The sequence below is a fragment of the Notolepis coatsorum genome (genome assembly GCF_963971535.1).
Source record: "Notolepis coatsorum genome assembly, chromosome: 1".
NCBI classification, from domain to species: domain Eukaryota; kingdom Metazoa; phylum Chordata; class Actinopteri; order Aulopiformes; family Paralepididae; genus Notolepis; species Notolepis coatsorum.
Window position 1 is genome coordinate 98,457,302 of NC_140165.1, and position 24,037 is coordinate 98,481,338.

The window sequence follows — 24,037 nt, forward strand, 5'->3', positions numbered from 1 at the left end:
CTGACGCCGTGGGTCGCTGTAGGGCCAGCCGGGCAGGTGTACCGTGTTTTAATAAGAGATAGATACTGTTTGAGAGGGTTCAGGAAACACTCCAAAAGATATCTACAACTACCCTAAAGTCACACAGCTACAGTAAGACATGTTGCTACACCACTACCCTAAAGTCACACAGCTACAGTCAGACATGTTGCTGCACCACTACCCTAAAGTCACACAGCTACAGTCAGACATGTTGCTACACCACTACCCTAAAGTCACACAGCTACAGTCAGACATGTTGCTACACCACTACCCTAAAGTCACACAGCTACAGTAAGACATGTTGCTACACCACTACCCTAAAGTCACACAGCTACAGTCAGACATGTTGCTGCACCACTACCCTAAAGTCACACAGCTACAGTAAGACATGTTGCTACACCACTACCCTAAAGTCACACAGCTACAGTCAGACATGTTGCTACACCACTACCCTAAAGTCACACAGCTACAGTCAGACATGTTGCTACACCACTACCCTAAAGGCACACAGCTACAGTCAGACATGTTGCTACACCACTACCCTAAAGTCACACAGCTACAGTAGGACATGTTGCTACACCACTACTGTTGTGAAGGGCCAGATTAAACCGAATATATATATTTATTTATATATATATATTTAATTGTATTTGTATATTCTCTAATATTCCCTGATATCCCTTGTATATTCCTTGTACAATATGCATTGAATATCCATTCTAGCCTACTGAACATCCCATAATAGTCTCCATTCTACTATTGGTCGAGACCTTGGTGCCAGGCTGCCATACCCCTCAGACCCAGTTCAAACGTACCGCTCGACATGTACGAACAAGTCCTAGTTCCGCGTAGGAATTTGGCTACCGCACCACTAATGGGACTATTTGTTCATAGGGCGTATATATACTGCGCTACTAAAGTAGGACTTTCTTTTCAGTCCAGTTTCTTACCCTCCAATAGAGTCACAGACGTAAAGCCTCCCCGCGATGCCACGTGTGGGAGTAAGGCCAAGTTTGCCTACCATCGGTATTGAGACATCGTGTATATTAATATTTGAATAGTCATATTTGGCACTATATCGTCGAGTTGGACGTAGTCTATTAAGCTAATAATAGTCTGTTAATATATAGTGCTTCGTGCGGTGAGAATACTACCGTAGTCAGTACCCCATCGTTTCGGGCAGAGAACTGGCTGCTTACCCAGGGTGGTTGACCCTATGTGAAGCTGCACCCGAGGAGCCCCAGAGCCTACGAGCGAGTGGACCTGTATACCGGATTATTCTACCGACGACAGCCCGCCTTCCCAGGCACGGATTATGTTTTGGATACTTTGATTATTCTATGGATAAAGACCCCCGACACTACCGTGTGTTGGAACCCCCCCCCCCTGGAGAGGACACAAGGTGAGGAGACGCTCTGCAAGACGAGGTCTCTCCACATCTCTCCCCCGTGGACCGGAGAGAGCCGGCCCACAAAGAGTCCACCTGCTTTCATCTGTGGTCCAAGGATCGCCGGCGCATTGAACGGCACTACAGTGGGTTCTCCTGGGATACCCTTGGCCGGACGAGGCAGCTGGATTCTACCCCCCCCCCCTCCTACTCCTGTCGGCTTACAAGCGACCGGATTAACCCCCTCTAGTGTATCCAGCCTATAATCATTAAAGTATCATTGCTGTTATTCCTTAACTATTCCAGGTCGTATATTTACCACCTGCGCCTTCAGAGATTGGACATTATCTATTGATATACCGACGAATACTCCTTGCCATAAAAGTGCATACTATTTCAATTCATAAATGTAATTAAGTGATTAAGTGTTTAGTCTACACACCATCGCTGTGTAGGCAATAAAGACCTGTTTCTAATTCGTACATTTGTGTTGGATCCGTTTCATCTACGTGAGAGTGTTCATGATAATATATTTATGCCGTGTACTGGGTGGCCGAATATTAAGTACAAAGGTAGTGGTAGTAAGTATCATATCTAGTAATACAGTCAGGGAATTGTACCCCTCAGTTACAATTGGTCCTTCGAGCCGGAGGGTAATTAGTGTAATATTAATATAGTGTTATTAATATTGAAATGGCCTATGATGAACACTCCACGAAACGATCCTCCTAACCAACGCCTGCAGCGCGAACGACGGCTCCCTCAGTACTTAGAGGCTTACGCTGTCAGTCAACAACCTAGTCTTCTACTAACAGTAAACGCGGTAAAACTAGAAAGTAAAAGTATGTCTAACCCCAACGCCCAGACTACCCCGACCATAGAGGCCCCTACGGGCTCTAATGTAACTGACCAAGTTCACGGTGGGGACCAGTGGGAACCAGACATGACTTCACACCCCGCCAGTACTGAAGAAGTAGTCCCCGATGAGTCCCGGGAGGAATACAACGCTACCGAGAGAGAACTCGGCACGGAAGAAGACGGGGAGAGCACCGTGGAGATAGAGCTCCAAGGCTCCGCAAGGAGTACCCCGAGGGAAGGCTCCCCTATACAACCGCCTTCTCCCAGCGAGGCAGAGAGGACCCTACAGCAGGCATTCCTCGTCAGCCTGAAAGCCTCTACTGAACGCGATAGACTCCAGGGTGAACGCGATAGACTCCAGGGTGAACGCGATCGATTGCAGCTACAGCAACGGAGCGAAGAAGAGCACATACGCCTGGAAATAAGACGCATTCAGATGGAAGAGAATGTGGCCCGAGACCGAGCAGACAGCCAGCGAGCAGCTGCTGGTGCTCTACGGGACGCAGAGCGCGACAGACAGCAAGCGCAACTAATAGAACAGCTGATCAGACGGACAACACCCTCTCCCTCCGCCAGAGGCTCCAGGAACTCGTCTAGACACACCTCCAGGGCGGCATCCCCTAGCCGAGTAAACAACCCTGAACTTGACCAACAGACGAGGTCTATACCCCCCACAGACCACCTCCCCCCACCGGTCCAAGCGAGACCTAGCAACCGGGAAGGAGCAGCATATCCTGTGGAGAGGCTAAACCAGAGACTACAAGCACTGGATGACCTAACTGAAGACGAAGAGGAAGAGGAGGAGAACCGCGCCCGAAGACAGCACAGTACTCTACCGGACCAGGAGGCCCGGTACAGCCCAGGCTATACTCCCGCGGAGCTGCGCTACAGACCCCCGACTCTATACCCGGGTGAGCACGACGCACGACCCGCACCGAGGAACAGCACCTGGACAAGCGGGCCATGGTACACTGCCGGTACCAGCCCATACCAAGGAGCGGGAGGAGACTCGCCTAGGAGGCCTCTCCCCCAACGCTCGCCGACGTATCAACAGTCAGCGTCATACATTGGCACGCCTATGGTACCCGACTTCACCCAAGAGAACCGGGCCCAGTATACAGAACTCCGCATGTGTCTGGAGACCATGTTGGTGGATGTATTGGATGAACGCCACAAATACGCCATCCTACTGCAGCACTTAAAGGTGCCCCGCGCACATAATATAGCGCTCGCCTACGCGACTTCCACCACCCCATACACAGCAGCGCTGGTAGCATTGGACCAGAGGTATGGGCGCATATGGGATTACGTGATCCAGGAGATCCGACACATCGACCGCTTACCCCCAGCAATAGACAATCGAGCACTGGACGACCTGTCCATCAGAGTGCAGTCCCTGGTAGGGATGTTGGGAGCGCAAAGAGAGAAGGGGAAGCATGAACTTTACGCCAACTCAAATGTGGAAAGGATTCTGGAGAAGCTGCCGCCCGCTCGTCAGGAGCGATTTAGGCGGCAGAGGGACCACAGAGACCCGAATGGCCCCGAACCGAACCTCCTCGATCTAGCAGACTTCCTGGCGAGAGAAGTCAGCAGCCTACGGCTAGATACATTCGGACGGAGCACCCCTGGCTCCAGAGAAGGAACCAGACGACTAAATGATGGAAGAAGATCGGTGACTGTGATGCACCAATCGGAGTCAGTACCGAGCAGCAGGAGCCACAGTACCCCCTCCAGAACGGAGAAGTGGAAGATAGTGTGCCCCTACTGTGAGAAAGAACACTGGCTAGCGCAATGTGACTCCTTCCCCAAGCTGAACGCGGAGGAAGCAGGTCAATGGATAAAGTCCAACAAGCGCTGTTTTCGCTGTGCGCGCTCACACATGGCAGCCGAATGCCGCTTAAAGAAAAGGTGCACCAAGTGCGATGGAGCCCATCTGGACATACTTCACGACAGTAACAGACGGCGCCCTTCACCTGCACCATCCAGCCGCAAAGCGAGCGTCATGTACATCGATCCCGCCAGCAGCAGTGGAGCCCGAGTACTCCTAAAAGTAGTGCGTGTGACACTAAGCTACCAGAATAAAGTCCTGGACACTTACGCCGTCCTCGATGACGGGTCAGAGAAGACCCTGCTGCTCGCCTCCGCTGCGGCCCAGCTAGGGCTGCGGGGAAGCGAAACCCAAATGACAATTCGGACAATAAGACGAGATTTGAAGACGATAAAGGGCGAGAATGTCTCATTCTCTATCGCAGCAAGCGGCCAGCCTGAGCGACGGTACCAGATTGCAGACGCTTTCACCAGCCAAGAAATAGGACTGTCGCGGTACACATACCCCGTCGCCAAGCTGATGGAGAAATATGCACATCTGCGCAAGTTACCGATCCCGCTCATAGACAATGCTATGCCGACCCTGTTGATAGGCTCCGACCATGCAGACCTCATTGTCCCGATAGACCGGGTTCATACCGGACCCCGAGGCTGTCCTGCAGCAGTCGAGACCCGTTTGGGATGGACTCTCCAAGGCCCGCTCGCCAAATCTCTCAACCGAAGTACAGCCACTAGATGTCTCCACTCCCGAGTCAAAGAGGGAGAAACCGCACTCCTGCAACACGTAGAGCGGCTATGGAGCTTGGAACAAATGCCCTTTAAGAATGGAAAGAAAGACATTCGCTCTAAAGATGACATTTATGCCATTCACCTCCTCGAGACAGGGACCAAGAGAGTCCCGGTCAACGGCGTGTTGAGATACGCCACGCCACTCCTGCGGCGAGAAGGAATGCCTACTTTCCACGCCAAGACAGACGCCATAGAACGGTACCTGCTGAACACGGAGCGGCGCTTAGCCAAGAACCCCGCCCAAGAGAGTGTATACCGCGCTGAGATTGAGAAGCTCATCACAGCGGGACACGTCACAAAGATGGACATTAAAGAGGCTGACCAGACCACTGAATCGTGGTACGTGCCCCACCACAAGGTCCATCACAACGGTAAAGACCGCATAGTATTTAACTGCAGCTACCAGATCGGATCCCAAAATCTGAATAAAGAGTTACTGCCCGGTCCCACACTCGGCCCCTCCCTACTCGGCGTTCTACTCCGCTTCCGCCAAGAAAAGGTGGCCATCAGCGGGGACATTAAAGGAATGTTCCTGCAGGTGAGATTAGTAGAGGCGGACAAGCCCCTGTTACGGTTCCTATGGAGAGAGAAGCCAGGAGATGAGCACCCAGCCATCTACCAATGGGAAGTCCTCCCCTTCGGAACGACGTGCAGCCCCTGCTGTGCGACATTTGCACTACAGAAACATGTAGCAGAGGACCCAGCAGCGGACGAAGAGGTCCGACACAGCGTAAAGAACAGCTTCTACGTAGACAACTGTCTACAAAGCCTTTCAACCCAGGAAGAAGCCGAGGCTCTCCTGATTAAACTCCGCGCCTCATTGATCAAAGGCGGCTTTGATCTCAGGCAGTGGGCCAGCAGCGATCCGCAAGTACTGCGCAGCCTCTCCTCCGAGGACAAGGCAGCCAGCAGCGAGACCTGGATGGCTACAATCCCGGGAGAAGCCCAGGAGATGACCCTGGGATTGGTGTGGCGATTCAAAACAGATTCGCTTCACTACAGACACAAGCCCCTGACTACGGAGCAGGGAAGGCCGGCGGCGGCGCCGACCACCAGACGGAGTGTGTACACAACACTCGCCCGACAATATGACCCGCTAGGATGTATTCTACCGTACACCACCAGGGCAAAAATGATTGTACGAGCATTGTGGGACAAGGACCAGGGCTGGGACGACCCCATTCCCGCACCCCTTGCATCCACCTGGAGAGAGTGGGAGATGGAGCTCCACTCACTCCCAGGCGTTAATATGCGCCGAAGCTACTTCCCACCCACGGTGAGGCCAGAGACATGTAAAATGGACTTGCACGTCTTCAGTGACGCCTCAGAGGTCGCATACGGATCAGTAGCCTACTTGCGGGCCCAAGACCAAGGGGGAGAGATCTACACAGCATTTGTCCTCGCCCGCTCGAGAGTAGCCCCACGCAAGCAACAATCTATCCCACGTCTAGAGCTCTGCGCAGCCCTAGCCGGAGCGCACCTAGCCACGCTCATCCAACGTGAGCTCACCATACCGGTGTCTAGAACAATCCTGTGGTCAGATTCCACGACGGTACTCGCCTGGATCAAATCGGACTCATGCAAGTACAAAGTCTTCGTGGGAGTCAGAGTCACCAAGATTCAAGACTTAACCGAAGAGTTAACCGGAGAAACAGAGTGGCGCTACGTTGATACAAAACAGAACCCAGCTGACGTCATCACCCGGGGGATGCCCCTGGATGACCTCACCCGTCGCAATGTCTACAGTGACGGCCCCGCATTCCTAAGACTCCCGGAAGGACAGTGGCCCATGCCTATCCCGAGGGCAGCAAGTCCAGAGGAGGTGGAAATTAAGAAGTCTGTGTTCTGTGGATTGAGCACCGTAGCCTCCACCGACCCTAACATAAACGATTGCACGTCCATAGAGAGTGCACAACAAAGAACATTCCTGCGGTACCACCCGGAGTGCAAGTCCCCCGCTGATATGTCAGCGGCTAACTACGAGGAAGCAGAATTGCTTCTACTGCAGCGAGCCCAGAGAGACTCGTTCCCCGATGAATTGGCCTGTCTACAGGGAGGAAAGCCCGTCCCATCCGACAGCAGATTAATTCACCTGGCCCCCGAGAGCGACGCTCACACCCTCATCAGAGTGGGTGGTCGCCTACGCAGAGCCCCCAATCTACCGGATGACATTAAATACCCGATCGTATTGAACAGCCGACACAAGGTCACAGAGCTGATTATAAAGAAATACGATGAGGATGTACATCACGCAGGAGCAGAAAGAGTCTTCGCGGAAATCAGACGTCGTTACTGGATCCTACAAGGAAGAGAGGCGGTACGACGCTTCCAACGAACATGTCTAGACTGCCGCAAGTGGCGCGCGCAGCCCAGCATACCAAGGATGGCTGACCTTCCTCCATGTCGCCTCCGAATCGGTGACAAGCCATTCCACTCAACGGGTATGGACTGCTTTGGCCCGCTGCACATAAAGAAAGGAAGAGGAACCGAGAAGCGGTGGGGTATTGTATTCAAATGCATGACCACCAGAGCGATACACATCGAGCTTCTCCCGACCATGAGCACAGACTCATTCCTTATGGCCTTCCGTAGATTCACATCACGGAAAGGAAGACCGTCTACCCTATTGTCCGATCATGGGACAAACTTCAAAGGCGGCGAAAGAGAGCTGAGAGAGAGCTTCCAAGCTATGGGCCCAGAACTTAAGACCCACCTCGCTCCAGCACAGGTTGATTTCCAATTCAACCCCCCGAACGCACCCCACTTCGGTGGCACTTGGGAACGAGAAGTGCGCTCCATAAAGACAGCCCTGTACGCAGTACTTGGGGCCCAGACTGTGGCGGAAGAAGTCCTAATGACAGTCCTCACGGAGATTGAGGGAGTACTTAACTCGAAGCCCCTCGGATATGTCTCCAGTGATGTGGCGGATATCGACCCAGTTACCCCCAACACACTCCTGATGGGGCGGCTAGATCCCACATTACCACAGACAATGTACCGGCCTGAAGAAGCGAACGGCCGACGAATGTGGAGGTACAGCCAAGTATTAGCTGACAAGTTTTGGAACAGTTTCCTACTGCACTACCTACCGTCTCTACAGACCCGCCAGAAGTGGGTAAAGGAGAGAGACAATTTGACAGAAGGAACAGTCGTCATGATTATTGATCAATCACTGCCCAGAGCTATGTGGCCGGCCGGCCGCGTAAGCAAAGTGATCACCGGTGCCGACGGCAAGGTCCGAGCAGCTGAAGTGCTCGTCCAGGGTCGCACTTACACCCGTCCCGTGGCAAGGCTCATAGAACTGCCTCGACTCCCAGACACAATCGATGATGACCATGACCCTACAACCCTATGACTTTGTGAAGTTGACTGACCCCTACAGCAAACCCTTATGTGTAAATAGACAACGCGATTAATCTGTCTCCGTTTAACTGATTAGGTCTGGGACCTATTCAGGGGGTGGCTGTTGTGAAGGGCCAGATTAAACCGAATATATATATTTATTTATATATATTTAATTGTATTTGTATATTCTCTAATATTCCCTGATATCCCTTGTATATTCCTTGTACAATATGCATTGAATATCCATTCTAGCCTACTGAACATCCCATAATAGTCTCCATTCTACTATTGGTCGAGACCTTGGTGCCAGGCTGCCATACCCCTCAGACCCAGTTCAAACGTACCGCTCGACATGTACGAACAAGTCCTAGTTCCACGTAGGAATTTGGCTACCGCACCACTAATGGGACTATTTGTTCATAGGGCGTATATATACTGCGCTACTAAAGTAGGACTTTCTTTTCAGTCCAGTTTCTTACCCTCCAATAGAGTCACAGACGTAAAGCCTCCCCGCGATGCCACGTGTGGGAGTAAGGCCAAGTTCGCCTACCATCGGTATTGAGACATCGTGTATATTAATATTTGAATAGTCATATTTGGCACTATATCGTCGAGTTGGACGTAGTCTATTAAGCTAATAATAGTCTGTTAATATATAGTGCTTCGTGCGGTGAGAATACTACCGTAGTCAGTACCCCATCGTTTCGGGCAGAGAACTGGCTGCTTACCCAGGGTGGTTGACCCTATGTGAAGCTGCACCCGAGGAGCCCCAGAGCCTACGAGCGAGTGGACCTGTATACCGGATTATTCTACCGACGACAGCCCGCCTTCCCAGGCACGGATTATGTTTTGGATACTTTGATTATTCTATGGATAAAGACCCCCGACACTACCGTGTGTTGGAACCCCCCCCCCTGGAGAGGACACAAGGTGAGGAGACGCTCTGCAAGACGAGGTCTCTCCACATCTCTCCCCCGTGGACCGGAGAGAGCCGGCCCACAAAGAGTCCACCTGCTTTCATCTGTGGTCCAAGGATCGCCGGCGCATTGAACGGCACTACAGTGGGTTCTCCTGGGATACCCTTGGCCGGACGAGGCAGCTGGATTCTACCCCCCCCCCCTCCTACTCCTGTCGGCTTACAAGCGACCGGATTAACCCCCTCTAGTGTATCCAGCCTATAATCATTAAAGTATCATTGCTGTTATTCCTTAACTATTCCAGGTCGTATATTTACCACCTGCGCCTTCAGAGATTGGACATTATCTATTGATATACCGACGAATACTCCTTGCCATAAAAGTGCATACTATTTCAATTCATAAATGTAATTAAGTGATTAAGTGTTTAGTCTACACACCATCGCTGTGTAGGCAATAAAGACCTGTTTCTAATTCGTACATTTGTGTTGGATCCGTTTCATCTACGTGAGAGTGTTCATGATAATATATTTATGCCGTGTACTGGGTGGCCGAATATTAAGTACAAAGGTAGTGGTAGTAAGTATCATATCTAGTAATACAGTCAGGGAATTGTACCCCTCAGTTACAACTACCCTAAAGTCACACAGCTACAGTCAGACATGTTGCTGCACCACTACCCTAAAGTCACACAGCTACAGTCAGACATGTTGCTACACCACTACCCTAAAGTCACACAGCTACAGTAAGACATGTTGCTACACCACTACCCTAAAGTCACACAGCTACAGTAGGACATGTTGCTGCACCACTACCCTAAAGTCACACAGCTACAGTCAGACATGTTGCTGCACCACTACCCTAAAGTCACACAGCTACAGTCAGACATGTTGCTACACCACTACCCTAAAGTCACACAGCTACAGTAAGACATGTTGCTGCACCACTACCCTAAAGTCACACAGCTACAGTAAGACATGTTGCTGCACCACTACCCTAAAGTCACACAGCTACAGTAAGACATGTTGCTGCACCACTACCCTAAAGTCACACAGCTACAGTAAGACATGTTGCTGCACCACTACCCTAAAGTCACACAGCTACAGTAAGACATGTTGCTACACCACTACCCTAAAGTCACACAGCTACAGTCAGACATGTTGCTGCACCACTACCCTAAAGTCACACAGCTACAGTCAGACATGTTGCTACACCACTACCCTAAAGTCACACAGCTACAAGTAAGACGTGTTGCTGCACCACGACCCTAAAGTCACACAGCTACAGTAAGACATGTTGCTACACCACTACCCTAAAGTCACACAGCTACAGTAGGACATGTTGCTACACCACTACCCTAAAGTCACACAGCTACAGTCAGACATGTTGCTACACCACTACCCTAAAGTCACACAGCTACAGTAGGACATGTTGCTACACCACTACCCTAAAGTCACACAGCTACAGTCAGACATGTTGCTACACCACTACCCTAAAGTCACACAGCTACAGTAGGACATGTTGCTACACCACGACCCTAAAGTCACACAGCTACAGTCAGACATGTTGCTACACCACTACCCTAAAGTCACACAGCTACAGTCAGACATGTTGCTACACCACTACCCTAAAGTCACACAGCTACAGTAAGACATGTTGCTACACCACTACCCTAAAGTCACACAGCTACAGTCAGACATGTTGCTACACCACTACCCTAAAGTCACACAGCTACAGTCAGACATGTTGCTGCACCACTACCCTAAAGTCACACAGCTACAGTCAGACGTGTTGCTGCACCACTACCCTAAAGTCACACAGCTACAGTAGGACATGTTGCTGCACCACTACCCTAAAGTCACACAGCTACAGTAAGACATGTTGCTACACCACTACCCTAAAGTCACACAGCTACAGTCAGACGTGTTGCTACACCACTACCCTAAAGTCACACAGCTACAGTAGGACATGTTGCTACACCACTACCCTAAAGTCACACAGCTACAGTAAGACATGTTGCTGCACCACTACCCTAAAGTCACACAGCTACAGTAGGACATGTTGCTGCACCACTACCCTAAAGTCACACAGCTACAGTCAGACATGTTGCTACACCACTACCCTAAAGTCACACAGCTACAGTAGGACATGTTGCTGCACCACTACCCTAAAGTCACACAGCTACAGTAAGACATGTTGCTGCACCACTACCCTAAAGTCACACAGCTACAGTCAGACATGTTGCTACACCACTACCCTAAAGTCACACAGCTACAGTAAGACATGTTGCTGCACCACTACCCTAAAGTCACACAGCTACAGTAAGACATGTTGCTGCACCACTACCCTAAAGTCACACAGCTACAGTCAGACATGTTGCTACACCACTACCCTAAAGTCACACAGCTACAGTCAGACATGTTGCTGCACCACTACCCTAAAGTCACACAGCTACAGTAAGACATGTTGCTACACCACTACCCTAAAGTCACACAGCTACAGTCAGACATGTTGCTGCACCACTACCCTAAAGTCACACAGCTACAGTAAGACATGTTGCTACACCACTACCCTAAAGTCACACAGCTACAGTAAGACATGTTGCTACACCACTACCCTAAAGTCACACAGCTACAGTAAGACATGTTGCTGCACCACTACCCTAAAGTCACACAGCTACAGTCAGACATGTTGCTGCACCACTACCCTAAAGTCACACAGCTACAGTAGGACATGTTGCTACACCACGACCCTAAAGTCACACAGCTACAGTAAGCCATGTTGCTACACCACTACCCTAAAGTCACACAGCTACAGTAAGACATGTTGCTACACCACTACCCTAAAGTCACACAGCTACAGTAAGACATGTTGCTACACCACTACCCTAAAGTCACACAGCTACAGTCAGACATGTTGCTACACCACTACCCTAAAGTCACACAGCTACAGTAAGACATGTTGCTACACCACTACCCTAAAGTCACACAGCTACAGTCAGACATGTTGCTACACCACTACCCTAAAGTCACACAGCTACAGTCAGACATGTTGCTACACCACTACCCTAAAGTCACACAGCTACAGTAAGACGTGTTGCTACACCACTACCCTAAAGTCACACAGCTACAGTAGGACATGTTGCTACACCACTACCCTAAAGTCACGCAGCTACAGTAAGACATGTTGCTACACCACTACCCTAAAGTCACACAGCTACAGTAGGACATGTTGCTACACCACTACCCTAAAGTCACACAGCTACAGTCAGACATGTTGCTACACCACTACCCTAAAGTCACACAGCTACAGTAAGACATGTTGCTACACCACTACCCTAAAGTCACACAGCTACAGTCAGACGTGTTGCTACACCACTACCCTAAAGTCACACAGCTACAGTAAGACATGTTGCTGCACCACTACCCTAAAGTCACACAGCTACAGTAAGACATGTTGCTACACCACTACCCTAAAGTCACACAGCTACAGTCAGACATGTTGCTGCACCACTACCCTAAAGTCACACAGCTACAGTCAGACATGTTGCTACACCACTACCCTAAAGTCACACAGCTACAGTAGGACATGTTGCTGCACCACTACCCTAAAGTCACACAGCTACAGTCAGACATGTTGCTACACCACTACCCTAAAGTCACACAGCTACAGTAAGACATGTTGCTACACCACTACCCTAAAGTCACACAGCTACAGTAAGACATGTTGCTACACCACTACCCTAAAGTCACACAGCTACAGTAAGACATGTTGCTGCACCACTACCCTAAAGTCACACAGCTACAGTAAGACATGTTGCTGCACCACGACCCTAAAGTCACACAGCTACAGTCAGACATGTTGCTACACCACGACCCTAAAGTCACACAGCTACAGTCAGACATGTTGCTACACCACGACCCTAAAGTCACACAGCTACAGTCAGACATGTTGCTACACCACTACCCTAAAGTCACACAGCTACAGTCAGACATGTTGCTGCACCACTACCCTAAAGTCACACAGCTACAGTCAGACATGTTGCTACACCACTACCCTAAAGTCACACAGCTACAGTAAGACATGTTGCTACACCACTACCCTAAAGTCACACAGCTACAGTCAGACATGTTGCTACACCACTACCCTAAAGTCACACAGCTACAGTAAGACATGTTGCTGCACCACTACCCTAAAGTCACACAGCTACAGTAAGACATGTTGCTGCACCACTACCCTAAAGTCACACAGCTACAGTAAGACATGTTGCTACACCACTACCCTAAAGTCACACAGCTACAGTCAGACATGTTGCTACACCACTACCCTAAAGTCACACAGCTACAGTCAGACATGTTGCTACACCACTACCCTAAAGTCACACAGCTACAGTAAGACATGTTGCTACACCACTACCCTAAAGTCACACAGCTACAGTCAGACATGTTGCTACACCACTACCCTAAAGTCACACAGCTACAGTAAGACATGTTGCTACACCACTACCCTAAAGTCACACAGCTACAGTAGGACATGTTGCTGCACCACTACCCTAAAGTCACACAGCTACAGTCAGACATGTTGCTGCACCACTACCCTAAAGTCACACAGCTACAGTAAGACATGTTGCTACACCACTACCCTAAAGTCACACAGCTACAGTCAGACATGTTGCTACACCACTACCCTAAAGTCACACAGCTACAGTCAGACATGTTGCTGCACCACTACCCTAAAGTCACACAGCTACAGTAAGACATGTTGCTGCACCACTACCCTAAAGTCACACAGCTACAGTAAGACATGTTGCTGCACCACTACCCTAAAGTCACACAGCTACAGTAGGACATGTTGCTACACCACTACCCTAAAGTCACACAGCTACAGTAGGACATGTTGCTGCACCACTACCCTAAAGTCACACAGCTACAGTAGGACATGTTGCTACACCACTACCCTAAAGTCACACAGCTACAGTAGGACATGTTGCTGCACCACTACCCTAAAGTCACACAGCTACAGTAAGACATGTTGCTACACCACTACCCTAAAGTCACACAGCTACAGTCAGACGTGTTGCTACACCACTACCCTAAAGTCACACAGCTACAGTAAGACATGTTGCTACACCACTACCCTAAAGTCACACAGCTACAGTAAGACATGTTGCTGCACCACTACCCTAAAGTCACACAGCTACAGTAAGACATGTTGCTGCACCACTACCCTAAAGTCACACAGCTACAGTAAGACATGTTGCTGCACCACTACCCTAAAGTCACACAGCTACAGTAGGACATGTTGCTGCACCACTACCCTAAAGTCACACAGCTACAGTCAGACATGTTGCTGCACCACTACCCTAAAGTCACACAGCTACAGTCAGACATGTTGCTGCACCACTACCCTAAAGTCACACAGCTACAGTAAGACATGTTGCTACACCACTACCCTAAAGTCACACAGCTACAGTAAGACATGTTGCTACACCACTACCCTAAAGTCACACAGCTACAGTAGGACATGTTGCTACACCACTACCCTAAAGTCACACAGCTTTAGTAGGACATGTTGCTGCACCACTACCCTAAAGTCACACAGCTACAGTAAGACATGTTGCTGCACCACTACCCTAAAGTCACACAGCTACAGTAAGACATGTTGCTACACCACTACCCTAAAGTCACACAGCTACAGTAAGACATGTTGCTACACCACTACCCTAAAGTCACACAGCTACAGTAAGACATGTTGCTACACCACTACCCTAAAGTCACACAGCTACAGTAAGACATGTTGCTGCACCACTACCCTAAAGTCACACAGCTACAGTAGGACATGTTGCTGCACCACTACCCTAAAGTCACACAGCTACAGTAAGACATGTTGCTACACCACTACCCTAAAGTCACACAGCTACAGTCAGACATGTTGCTGCACCACTACCCTAAAGTCACACAGCTACAGTAAGACATGTTGCTACACCACTACCCTAAAGTCACACAGCTACAGTAAGACATGTTGCTGCACCACTACCCTAAAGTCACACAGCTACAGTAAGACATGTTGCTGCACCACTACCCTAAAGTCACACAGCTACAGTAAGACATGTTGCTACACCACTACCCTAAAGTCACACAGCTACAGTCAGACATGTTGCTGCACCACTACCCTAAAGTCACACAGCTACAGTCAGACATGTTGCTACACCACTACCCTAAAGTCACACAGCTACAGTCAGACGTGTTGCTGCACCACTACCCTAAAGTCACACAGCTACAGTCAGACATGTTGCTACACCACTACCCTAAAGTCACACAGCTACAGTCAGACGTGTTGCTGCACCACTACCCTAAAGTCACACAGCTACAGTCAGACATGTTGCTACACCACTACCCTAAAGTCACACAGCTACAGTAGGACATGTTGCTGCACCACTACCCTAAAGTCACACAGCTACAGTCAGACATGTTGCTGCACCACTACCCTAAAGTCACACAGCTACAGTAGGACATGTTGCTACACCACTACCCTAAAGTCACACAGCTACAGTCAGACATGTTGCTGCACCACTACCCTAAAGTCACACAGCTACAGTAAGACATGTTGCTGCACCACTACCCTAAAGTCACACAGCTACAGTAAGACATGTTGCTGCACCACTACCCTAAAGTCACACAGCTACAGTAGGACATGTTGCTACACCACGACCCTAAAGTCACACAGCTACAGTAAGACATGTTGCTGCACCACTACCCTAAAGTCACACAGCTACAGTAAGACATGTTGCTACACCACTACCCTAAAGTCACACAGCTACAGTAAGACATGTTGCTACACCACTACCCTAAAGTCACACAGCTACAGTAAGACATGTTGCTACACCACTACCCTAAAGTCACACAGCTACAGTAAGACATGTTGCTACACCACGACCCTAAAGTCACACAGCTACAGTCAGACATGTTGCTGCACCACTACCCTAAAGTCACACAGCTACAGTCAGACATGTTGCTACACCACTACCCTAAAGTCACACAGCTACAGTCAGACATGTTGCTGCACCACTACCCTAAAGTCACACAGCTACAGTAAGACATGTTGCTGCACCACTACCCTAAAGTCACACAGCTACAGTAAGACATGTTGCTACACCACTACCCTAAAGTCACACAGCTACAGTAAGACATGTTGCTACACCACTACCCTAAAGTCACACAGCTACAGTAAGACATGTTGCTACACCACGACCCTAAAGTCACACAGCTACAGTAAGACATGTTGCTTCACCACTACCCTAAAGTCACACAGCTACAGTCAGACATGTTGCTGCACCACTACCCTAAAGTCACACAGCTACAGTAGGACATGTTGCTACACCACTACCCTAAAGTCACACAGCTACAGTCAGACATGTTGCTGCACCACGAGCCTAAAGTCACACAGCTACAGTCAGACATGTTGCTGCACCACTACCCTAAAGTCACACAGCTACAGTCAGACATGTTGCTGCACCACGAGCCTAAAGTCACACAGCTACAGTCAGACATGTTGCTGCACCACTACCCTAAAGTCACACAGCTACAGTAAGACATGTTGCTACACCACTACCCTAAAGTCACACAGCTACAGTCAGACATGTTGCTGCACCACTACCCTAAAGTCACACAGCTACAGTCAGACATGTTGCTACACCACTACCCTAAAGTCACACAGCTACAGTCAGACATGTTGCTGCACCACTACCCTAAAGTCACACAGCTACAGTAAGACATGTTGCTACACCACTACCCTAAAGTCACACAGCTACAGTAAGACATGTTGCTACACCACTACCCTAAAGTCACACAGCTACAGTAAGACATGTTGCTACACCACTACCCTAAAGTCACACAGCTACAGTCAGACATGTTGCTACACCACTACCCTAAAGTCACACAGCTACAGTCAGACATGTTGCTACACCACTACCCTAAAGTCACACAGCTACAGTAAGACATGTTGCTGCACCACTACCCTAAAGTCACACAGCTACAGTAAGACATGTTGCTACACCACTACCCTAAAGTCACACAGCTACAGTAAGACATGTTGCTGCACCACTACCCTAAAGTCACACAGCTACAATAAGACATGTTGCTGCACCACTACCCTAAAGTCACACAGCTACAGTAGGACATGTTGCTGCACCACTACCCTAAAGTCACACAGCTACAGTAAGACATGTTGCTGCACCACTACCCTAAAGTCACACAGCTACAGTAGGACATGTTGCTGCACCACTACCCTAAAGTCACACAGCTACAGTAGGACATGTTGCTGCACCACTACCCTAAAGTCACACAGCTACAGTAAGACATGTTGCTGCACCACTACCCTAAAGTCACACAGCTACAGTAAGACATGTTGCTACACCACTACCCTAAAGTCACACAGCTACAGTCAGACATTTTGCTACACCACTACCCTAAATTCACACAGCTACAGTCAGACATGTTGCTGCACCACGACCCTAAAGTCACACAGCTACAGTCAGACATGTTGCTACACCACTACCCTAAAGTCACACAGCTACAGTAAGACATGTTGCTGCACCACTACCCTAAAGTCACACAGCTACAGTAGGACATGTTGCTACACCACTACCCTAAAGTCACACAGCTACAGTCAGACATGTTGCTACACCACTACCCTAAAGTCACACAGCTACAGTAAGACATGTTGCTGCACCACTACCCTAAAGTCACACAGCTACAGTAAGACATGTTGCTGCACCACTACCCTAAAGTCACACAGCTACAGTAGGACGTGTTGCTGCACCACTACCCTAAAGTCACACAGCTACAGTAAGACATGTTGCTGCACCACTACCCTAAAGTCACACAGCTACAGTAGGACATGTTGCTTCACCACTACCCTAAAGTCACACAGCTACAGTAAGACATGTTGCTGCACCACTACCCTAAAGTCACACAGCTACAGTCAGACATGTTGCTGCACCACTACCCTAAAGTCACACAGCTACAGTAAGACATGTTGCTACACCACTACCCTAAAGTCACACAGCTACAGTCAGACATGTTGCTGCACCACTACCCTAAAGTCACACAGCTACAGTAAGACATGTTGCTACACCACTACCCTAAAGTCACACAGCTACAGTAGGACATGTTGCTGCACCACTACCCTAAAGTCACACAGCTACAGTAAGACATGTTGCTACACCACTACCCTAAAGTCACACAGCTACAGTAAGACATGTTGCTACACCACTACCCTAAAGTCACACAGCTACAGTCAGACATGTTGCTGCACCACTACCCCAAAGTCACACAGCTACAGTCAGACATGTTGCTACACCACTACCCTAAAGTCACACAGCTACAGTAAGACATGTTGCTGCACCACTACCCTAAAGTCACACAGCTACAGTAAGACATGTTGCTGCACCACTACCCTAAAGTCACACAGCTACAAGTAAGACATGTTGCTGCACCACTACCCTAAAGTCACACAGCTACAGTAAGACATGTTGCTGCACCACTACCCTAAAGTCACACAGCTACAGTAAGACATGTTGCTCCACCACTACCCTAAAGTCACACAGCTACAGTAGGACATGTTGCTGCACCACTACCCTAAAGTCACACAGCTACAGTAGGACATGTTGCTGCACCACTACCCTAAAGTCACACAGCTACAGTAAGACATGTTGCTGCACCACTACCCTAAAGTCACACAGCTACAGTAAGACATGTTGCTACACCACTACCCTAAAGTCACACAGCTACAGTCAGACATTTTGCTACACCACTACCCTAAATTCACACAGCTACAGTCAGACATGTTGCTGCACCACGACCCTAAAGTCACACAGCTACAGTCAGACATGTTGCTACACCACTACCCTAAAGTCACACAGCTACAGTAAGACATGTTGCTGCACCACTACCCTAAAGTCACACAGCTACAGTAGGACATGTTGCTACACCACTACCCTAAAGTCACACAGCTACAGTCAGACATGTTGCTACACCACTACCCTAAAGTCACACAGCTACAGTAAGACATGTTGCTGCACCACTACCCTAAAGTCACACAGCTACAGTAAGACATGTTGCTGCACCACTACCCTAAAGTCACACAGCTACAGTAGGACGTGTTGCTGCACCACTACCCTAAAGTCACACAGCTACAGTAAGACATGTTGCTGCACCACTACCCTAAAGTCACACAGCTACAGTAGGACATGTTGCTTCACCACTACCCTAAAGTCACACAGCTACAGTAAGACATGTTGCTGCACCACTACCCTAAAGTCACACAGCTACAGTCAGACATGTTGCTGCACCACTACCCTAAAGTCACACAGCTACAGTAAGACATGTTGCTACACCACTACCCTAAAGTCACACAGCTACAGTCAGACATGTTGCTGCACCACTACCCTAAAGTCACACAGCTACAGTAAGACATGTTGCTACACCACTACCCTAAAGTCACACAGCTACAGTAGGACATGTTGCTGCACCACTACCCTAAAGTCACACAGCTACAGTAAGACATGTTGCTACACCACTACCCTAAAGTCACACAGCTACAGTAAGACATGTTGCTACACCACTACCCTAAAGTCACACAGCTACAGTCAGACATGTTGCTGCACCACTACCCCAAAGTCACACAGCTACAGTCAGACATGTTGCTACACCACTACCCTAAAGTCACACAGCTACAGTAAGACATGTTGCTGCACCACTACCCTAAAGTCACACAGCTACAGTAAGACATGTTGCTGCACCACTACCCTAAAGTCACACAGCTACAAGTAAGACATGTTGCTGCACCACTACCCTAAAGTCACACAGCTACAGTAAGACATGTTGCTACACCACTACCCTAAAGTCACACAGCTACAGTAAGACATGTTGCTGCACCACTACCCTAAAGTCACACAGCTACAGTAAGACGTGTTGCTACACCACTACCCTAAAGTCACACAGCTACAGTAAGACATGTTGCTACACCACTACCCTAAAGTCACACAGCTACAGTAAGACATGTTGCTGCACCACTACCCTAAAGTCACACAGCTACAGTAAGACATGTTGCTACACCACTACCCTAAAGTCACACAGCTACAGTCAGACATGTTGCTGCACCACTACCCTAAAGTCACACAGCTACAGTAAGACATGTTGCTACACCACAACCCTAAAGTCACACAGCTACAGTCAGACATGTTGCTACACCACTACCCTAAAGTCACACAGCTACAAGTAAGACATGTTGCTGCACCACTACCCTAAAGTCACACAGCTACAGTCAGACATGTTGCTGCACCACTACCCTAAAGTCACACAGCTACAGTCAGACATGTTGCTGCACCACTACCCTAAAGTCACACAGCTACAGTAAGACATGTTGCTGCACCACTACCCTAAAGTCACACAGCTACAGTCAGACATGTTGCTACACCACTACCCTAAAGGCACACAGCTACAGTAGGACATGTTGCTGCACCACTACCCTAAAGTCACACAGCTACCGTAGGACATGTTGCTGCACCACTACCCTAAAGTCACACAGCTACAGTAGGACATGTTGCTACACCACTACCCTAAAGTCACACAGCTACAGTAGGACATGTTGCTACACCACTACCCTAAAGTCACACAGCTACAGTAGGACATGTTGCTACACCACTACCCTAAAGTCACACAGCTACAGTAGGACATGTTGCTACACCACTACCCTAAAGTCACACTGCTACAGTAAGACATGTTGATGCACCACTACCCTAAAGTCACACAGCTACAGTCAGACATGTTGCTGCACCACTACCCTAAAGTCACACAGCTACAGTAGGACATGTTGCTACACCACTACCCTAAAGTCACACAGCTACAGTAAGACATGTTGCTGCACCACTACCCTAAAGTCACACAGCTACAGTAGGACATGTTGCTACACCACGACCCTAAAGTCACACAGCTACAGTAAGACGTGTTGCTACACCACTACCCTAAAGTCACACAGCTACAGTAGGACATGTTGCTACACCACTACCCTAAAGTCACACTTGTAGGACACTATGACAGTAACCATGGTGATTTAACTCCTAGGACACTGACAGTACCCATGGTGATTTAACTCATAGGACACTATGACAGTACCCATGGTGATTTAACTCATAGGACACTATGACAGTACCCATGGTGATTTAACTCATAGGACACTGTGACAGTAACCATGGTGATTTAACTCATAGGACACTATGACAGTACCCACGGTGATTTGACTGGGATAATTATGGGTACAATATATTTAAATACAACTCATTTGAATGTAATAGCTCAAACAAAGCCCACAAAGCCGGTCACTAAGTCAATGTCAATGGACATATTCACACTTTATTATTGATGCTGTCATGGTTTTTGCTTTATTTTGTCTTCCTGTGAGGGACAGCTGTCAATCACTGGCCTCTGTGGTTAATTGCCTCATGGTAGAGCAGGTGTGTGGGCTTGATTGCACCTGATTCAAAATCGAATAAGAGAAAAAACAATGAAAACGATCGAAAACCAGACTTTTCTCGGGCGTTGCTCAACGCATGGCAAGATAACCCAACTTTTGTCGCGATTGGCGCTGATTGAGTTAATGTCTGCTTAAGCAGTTTAGTGGTTATTCGTTATACGAATAACTTAAAGAGTCCCTATTATTTGCTAGTGACCCACTCACCCGCAGCCCTCACAGATGCTGATTCCCAGCCGAGGGAGAAAGTTGTCAGTGTTTATAGATCACTGGAGCAGCCGCACAATGTGCGTTCTCTTTTAGGGTGGGTGTTCTCTTTAAAACATTCTACTGACAGTTGCCTAGCAGCAGAGCTGTACAGCCTGGACGAGGTGAATCGAGGCCTCTGGTATTTTAGAGCTCACTACATAACAAAGTATTCCACAGTGGAGAGCCAACAGCCACCATCTGTTAGGGTGGCGTTTAGTTTGGAACCCAAGAGCAGAACACAAGGCACAGGAGAATGAGGCGGTTTAGGGTATTTAATTAGGTACCAGGCAGATGACAAGGCAGATAGTGAAATGTACAAAAGGGTGAGGAAGGTCACTCCATGTGATCCCAGGCAACGTCCAGGCTGGTGAGTGACGTCCACGGGTGGTGAGGCGCAGGCCGGGGCTGTGCAATCCTACACACAGAAGGGCAAGGTTAGAGCAAGGCAGGTACAGAGACAGTGGAAGCATACAGTATAGAGTCCCAGTACCACGGCAGGTGAAGCAACACTCGGACGAGGAGTGGCAGTAGTGCAGGCCTCGTGTCCAGGCTCGGTGATGACATGATGAGTCTCAGGTGTGTAGGATGACCCAGGTAGACAGCGTGGTGATGAGGAGGCAGGGAGCAGCCCATATAAGGGCGTGGGGACCTGGTGCCAGACAGGAGAGAGAGAGAGGCCCTGGCTGTGGTTGTAACATTATCCTGTTATTCCACAATATCATTATTCTGTAGATTGATTGATTGATTGATTTTATTGTGGATTAGAGACATCATCCAAGGGATAAACACATGATAAAATGCAAGCACTTATTTCCATCATGGTCCCTGGTAAACTACAGCCATGGTGGGTTTCTATGACAAAGGCAACACAAGAGGGCAGGCCATCAGGCTCCACAACAATCACCGAGTGTGTCTGACTCCCACCTAAACAGACTACCTAAACAGACAACGTATAACATATGAAGTATATCACGCCATACGTGCCTTATGCATACTGCACCTGTGTATACTGTATACTTACTTTTTTTTTTATCCACTTTTTCTCCCATTTTCTATATTTTTCTCCCATCCCAATTTCGTATCATCCAATTCAACCCTCCCCTGTCACGAACGCTGTTTCTTGCCTCCCACAAGCCGGCTGCAATGTGGACTAAGTCATACATAGCACAAGTCCCCTCCGGTACTTGAGGTAACAGCAGTCACATCTTTTCACCTGCGCAGCTCGATCTCTCAGTGGCGAGGAGTAACGCGTGGGAGGCTCACCCTGCCCCCGACACTTCCTGATTCTACTGCGCAGGCGCACCAACCGACCTGTAGGAGTCGCTGTCCACAACGCCCGATCCCCACCCATCAGTTTCCCACCCCCTAATACGGCCAATGTGTATTAGTACGGACGACCAGCTAAACTGAAAGCAAATGTGGAGCGCTGGGCTCGAACAGGCAAGCCCAGCGTCTCCAGATTTCGTGGCGAGCGCCTTGCCCACTACGCCACGTAGCCGCCCTTGTATACTGTATACTTACTTACTCATAGTATATATTTAGATTATAGTGTCTATTGTAACTATTTTTATGCATAATATAACTGATAGGGCATACAGACCCTCATCTGCACCTTGATTTACACTGCCTACTTGCTCATATGCGCATACTCAGAGTTAATTATATTGTTATATTATTGTTTACACTGCCTATTTTAATTAAAATGTTCTACTGTACTATAGTTCTATGACCTGTATCATGTCTTCTACTATCACCATGTACCTGTACCTCCCCTCCCCCTCCCCCATGCTGCTACTGTATGATGCCTGAATTTCCCCCAAGAGGATCAATAAAGGAATATCTCATATTATCTTATTGTGTTAGTGTAGGTCACATATACCGTTATATTGATCTCTTTAGCTCCTTGAGACCACTACAAAGAAACAGTTGGAGTCTTTCTCACACCGCCCACAGTATATCAGACAGCAGCCATCGATCAAGTTACTGCCCGTGTTTGTGTAGACGCTGTAAGACTGGTGCATGACTGCTCCTAAAGTGACTGCTTATCGTCTTCTCCAGAGAGAGACAAGAAGATAGATACCAGTTTCCTCTCTGTGCGTTCAGTAAAAAGCTA

The 24,037-nt window shown here is 48.7% G+C and overlaps 1 protein-coding gene across 1 annotated transcript in view; it reads left to right on the top strand.

Annotated features, from left to right (window-relative positions):
- Positions 1 to 24,037, top strand: part of LOC311244422 (uncharacterized protein) — a gene marked incomplete at both ends in the record, with an annotated part of 43,478 nt that overhangs the window by 2,932 nt on the left and 16,509 nt on the right. Inside the window, one exon of the mRNA XM_084333919.1 lies at positions 22,013 to 22,046. Within this exon, the coding sequence (XP_084190045.1) occupies positions 22,013 to 22,046 (34 nt within the window). The remainder of the gene's footprint in view (positions 1 to 22,012; positions 22,047 to 24,037) is intronic.